Raw genomic sequence first — 3,346 nt, forward strand, 5'->3', positions numbered from 1 at the left:
TCTAAAATAAGATAAATACTAATAAAATACTAAATATTCAATTGAAATTTCTAATATATTCTACTTCCATATGCTTCCTGTGTACGTCATAAATTAGTTTTTGATGATGATGATGATGATATTATTATTATTATTATTATTATTATTATTGATGTTGTTGTTGTTGCTGTTATTATTATTTTGAGAAAGGTGGAAGAAAATTGTTCATTTGAACTTAACATTGGAAATAAAGAAAACAAGAAAAAGTTAAATGTTTTTCATGTTTCCTTTGTTAAAAGTGTAAAATGAATTTTACGTTTCTAAAGATGTTTTTAGAAATAATTTATTGAACAAATATTTAGTGTTTCCTAGATTTAGAAAAAGGAAAACATGATTTGAAGACACTACCGAACTTACCCTTAATTTTTCACTTAATCACATATGAGATATTTGTTTACATCCCACAAAAGAAGCAATGTGCAAAGCCATCTTAATTAAAATAAGATAGTTTTGGCTCCATGAAGTGAGGATATATTGAAATAAGCCAATCGTAGCGAAGATGGCAAATGACCCATTATTGGCCATCAAGATTAATCCAAAAGTTGTGCCTCAGCTTAAATAATTATGGAGGCTAAAGTTTTCTTTCATCGATTGTCATTAAGGCATAATCTCAAGTACTGATCCTTAAATTTACATCAATGGTTGATGGTTAGTAAATAAAAAAATAAATTCTAACTATATACTATTACTAAATAATCTTAATTTTATAATTATATTTATTCAAGCAGACAAAATTTACTAAGGAAGAGGGTTTAAATGTCTACTTTTGAAAAAGTGGGAGTTGAGTTTCAGGTTTAGCTAGTTATTTGGGCAGATCTAAAGGAGTTTGAGGGACCCTATTCCCTTCATCTTTAATAATTGCGGGTACTTTCCTACTCAAAACAACTTTAATATTTCGGTCCCAACAAATCTTCATCAAAACTACATGATTCACTAACAAGTTGTTAGAGAATGGACAAACTTTTGCCGTCATTCAATTTTAAAATTGTGGTGAGCAAGTTACAAACAAAGCGATAAGACAAATAAAATCATTATTTTCCACAAATGAACAAACAAGCTAAGACAAGGTCAATTATTTAGTGCCCACTGATTGATAATTTATGGGGCTATGATAATATCTCTGACCAAATTAAAAGAAGACATTAAAAATCCCTATAAGATTACACAATCATGTATTGAGAATCATTGAAGCATCAGCAAAATAAAACTTCAAATATCACAGTCTCACTACATATGGAGCACTCAGCTACTCCTCTTATCCCTGTTTATCAATTAGGCCTTGATGATCAAATCTCTCCAGTTGTTTCCCTTGATGAGATGATTGAACAAAATTTGGCAAATTTGGGGCTTCCGCAGTTCATACAAGTCATTCTCATATCACTCTTACTCATATTTGAATCTCAGCAAACATTCATTAGCGTCTACACCGATGAAGAGCCAACATGGCACTGCATAAACAACACAACAACTTGCAGCTCAAGCTCTGATATTTGTACTCTTTCAAAATCTGCGTGGGCTTGGGATCGCTCTTCTGACACAACAATCATATCGGATTGGAGCCTTGAATGCGCTGGCTCATCAATTCTCTCTGGCTTACCTTCGTCCTGCTTCTTTATTGGATGCTTGTTGGGTGGCCTTGCTCTTTCTACACTTGGTGACTCGTCATCTCTTGGGCGTAAGAAATTGCTTTTTCTTTCATGTTTTGCAATGTCTATTACTGCTTTAGCAACCATCTTTGCCAACAACATATGGATTTACTCAACCTTAAGATTCGTTGCCGGGTTCTTTCGGGCACCAATCATGACATCTGTAATTGTTTTGTTATCGAAAATGGTAAGCAAACGATGGCGAGGCCAAGTAGTAATCATTGGATTCACTTTCTTTTCATTTGGGTTGGTTTCCTTACCAGCCGTAGCTTATTTAAATAGAGGCTCTTCTTGGAAAATGCTTTATGTTTGGACTTCAATTCCATCAATTGTTTGTTGCATAATAATCTACCCCTTTATTAGTGAATCCCCTCGATGGCTTTTCATCCATGGGCATGAAGCTGAGGCTATGGCCGTACTCAAACGACTAGCATCACGGTCAAATTATCAATCTGATTATGGCTTAGAGTCATGTTGCTTATCAAACATGCCTCCAAAAGCAAAAAATGTAATTCCTAAATTGGATCTTTACTCATCTCTCAAGGACTTGTTTAATCGAAAATGGGCATTACGAAGGCTACTAACGATTATGGCACTTGCTTTCGGCATTGGAGTTGTTTACTTTGGCTTATTATTGGGGGTTGGAAACTTAAGTTTCAATATATACTTAAGTCTTGCATTCAACGGCTTATTGGACATACCGGCATATCTTTTAACCTTTATCTTAATAGAAAGATGGAGCCGTAAAAGTTCAATTCTTACATTTTGTATACTAAGTGGGACATGTAGCGCAATTTGTGTCGCAATTGGTGATGAACAAGAAGTTTTACAAATTGGTCTTGAGCTAGCATCATTCTTTAGTGCATGTGTAGCGTTTAATGTACTGCTAGTGTTTGGGACAGAGTTGTTTCCGACTTGTGTGAGGAACTCAACCACGTCATTGGTGAGGCAAGCAGTTAACCTTGGTGCTGCCTTTAGCCCTGTGCTTATTTCTGCTGGGAGGCAAAATGAGTTTCTCTCTTTTGGAGTGTTTGGTTTAGTTGTATTTTGTTTTGGGTTCTTTGTGGTGTTTTTGCCTGAGACAATAGGCGTGACCCTTTGTGACACCTTGGACCAGCAAGAGTATTTCAAGACTGGAGGGGAACTATGTTGAGGCTTGGCGAGGCTACCACACAACCTTAAGTACTGCTAGTGTATATGTTCTCTAATCCAATCCAAGACCCTGTATTTTCTGCAAAGTCCCAGATAAAATAATTTACAATCTTGAACTAAATCAGTACTATGTGTGTGTATAGTCATTCTTTCATGTAGGCGTCCTCATTTTTTTCTCCATGCAGATACGCTATTAAATCATATCGTTTAATAGAGTGATTGTTTAATTAACTATAAACTCATACGACTTAATAGCATGTGAAAAAGAGAGAGAGAGAGGGCGCTCGCTTTAATGCTTTATGTATGTTTCACTATTTGTTTTCTGTAGCGCCCTTTGTAAAAAAAAAAAAAAATCAATTGATGTAGAACTATTTAGACATGTGCAAGTTATGTGAGAGTTGTAGAAAATTCTAAAATCAGACTGAGCTTGCTTGCATATTTCAGTTTGATCTTGGATTGTCCGCTGCTAAGCTCACTACGGGTCGCTAATTGTATAAGGTGGTCTACTG

At 35.2% G+C, this 3,346-nt stretch overlaps 1 protein-coding gene across 1 annotated transcript; it reads left to right on the forward strand.

Moving 5' to 3' along the window:
• Positions 1 to 1,221: 1,221 nt before the first annotated feature.
• Positions 1,222 to 2,924, forward strand: LOC112098465 (organic cation/carnitine transporter 2-like). The gene has a single exon (XM_024184878.1). It carries the CDS (start codon positions 1,273 to 1,275, stop codon positions 2,836 to 2,838), a length of 1,566 nt encoding a protein of 521 aa, XP_024040646.1. The 5' UTR covers positions 1,222 to 1,272; the 3' UTR covers positions 2,839 to 2,924.
• The last annotated feature ends 422 nt before the right edge of the window (positions 2,925 to 3,346 follow it).

This window comes from Citrus clementina, unplaced genomic scaffold (assembly GCF_000493195.1).
Source record: "Citrus clementina cultivar Clemenules unplaced genomic scaffold, Citrus_clementina_v1.0 scaffold_9, whole genome shotgun sequence".
Lineage (NCBI taxonomy): Eukaryota > Viridiplantae > Streptophyta > Magnoliopsida > Sapindales > Rutaceae > Citrus > Citrus x clementina.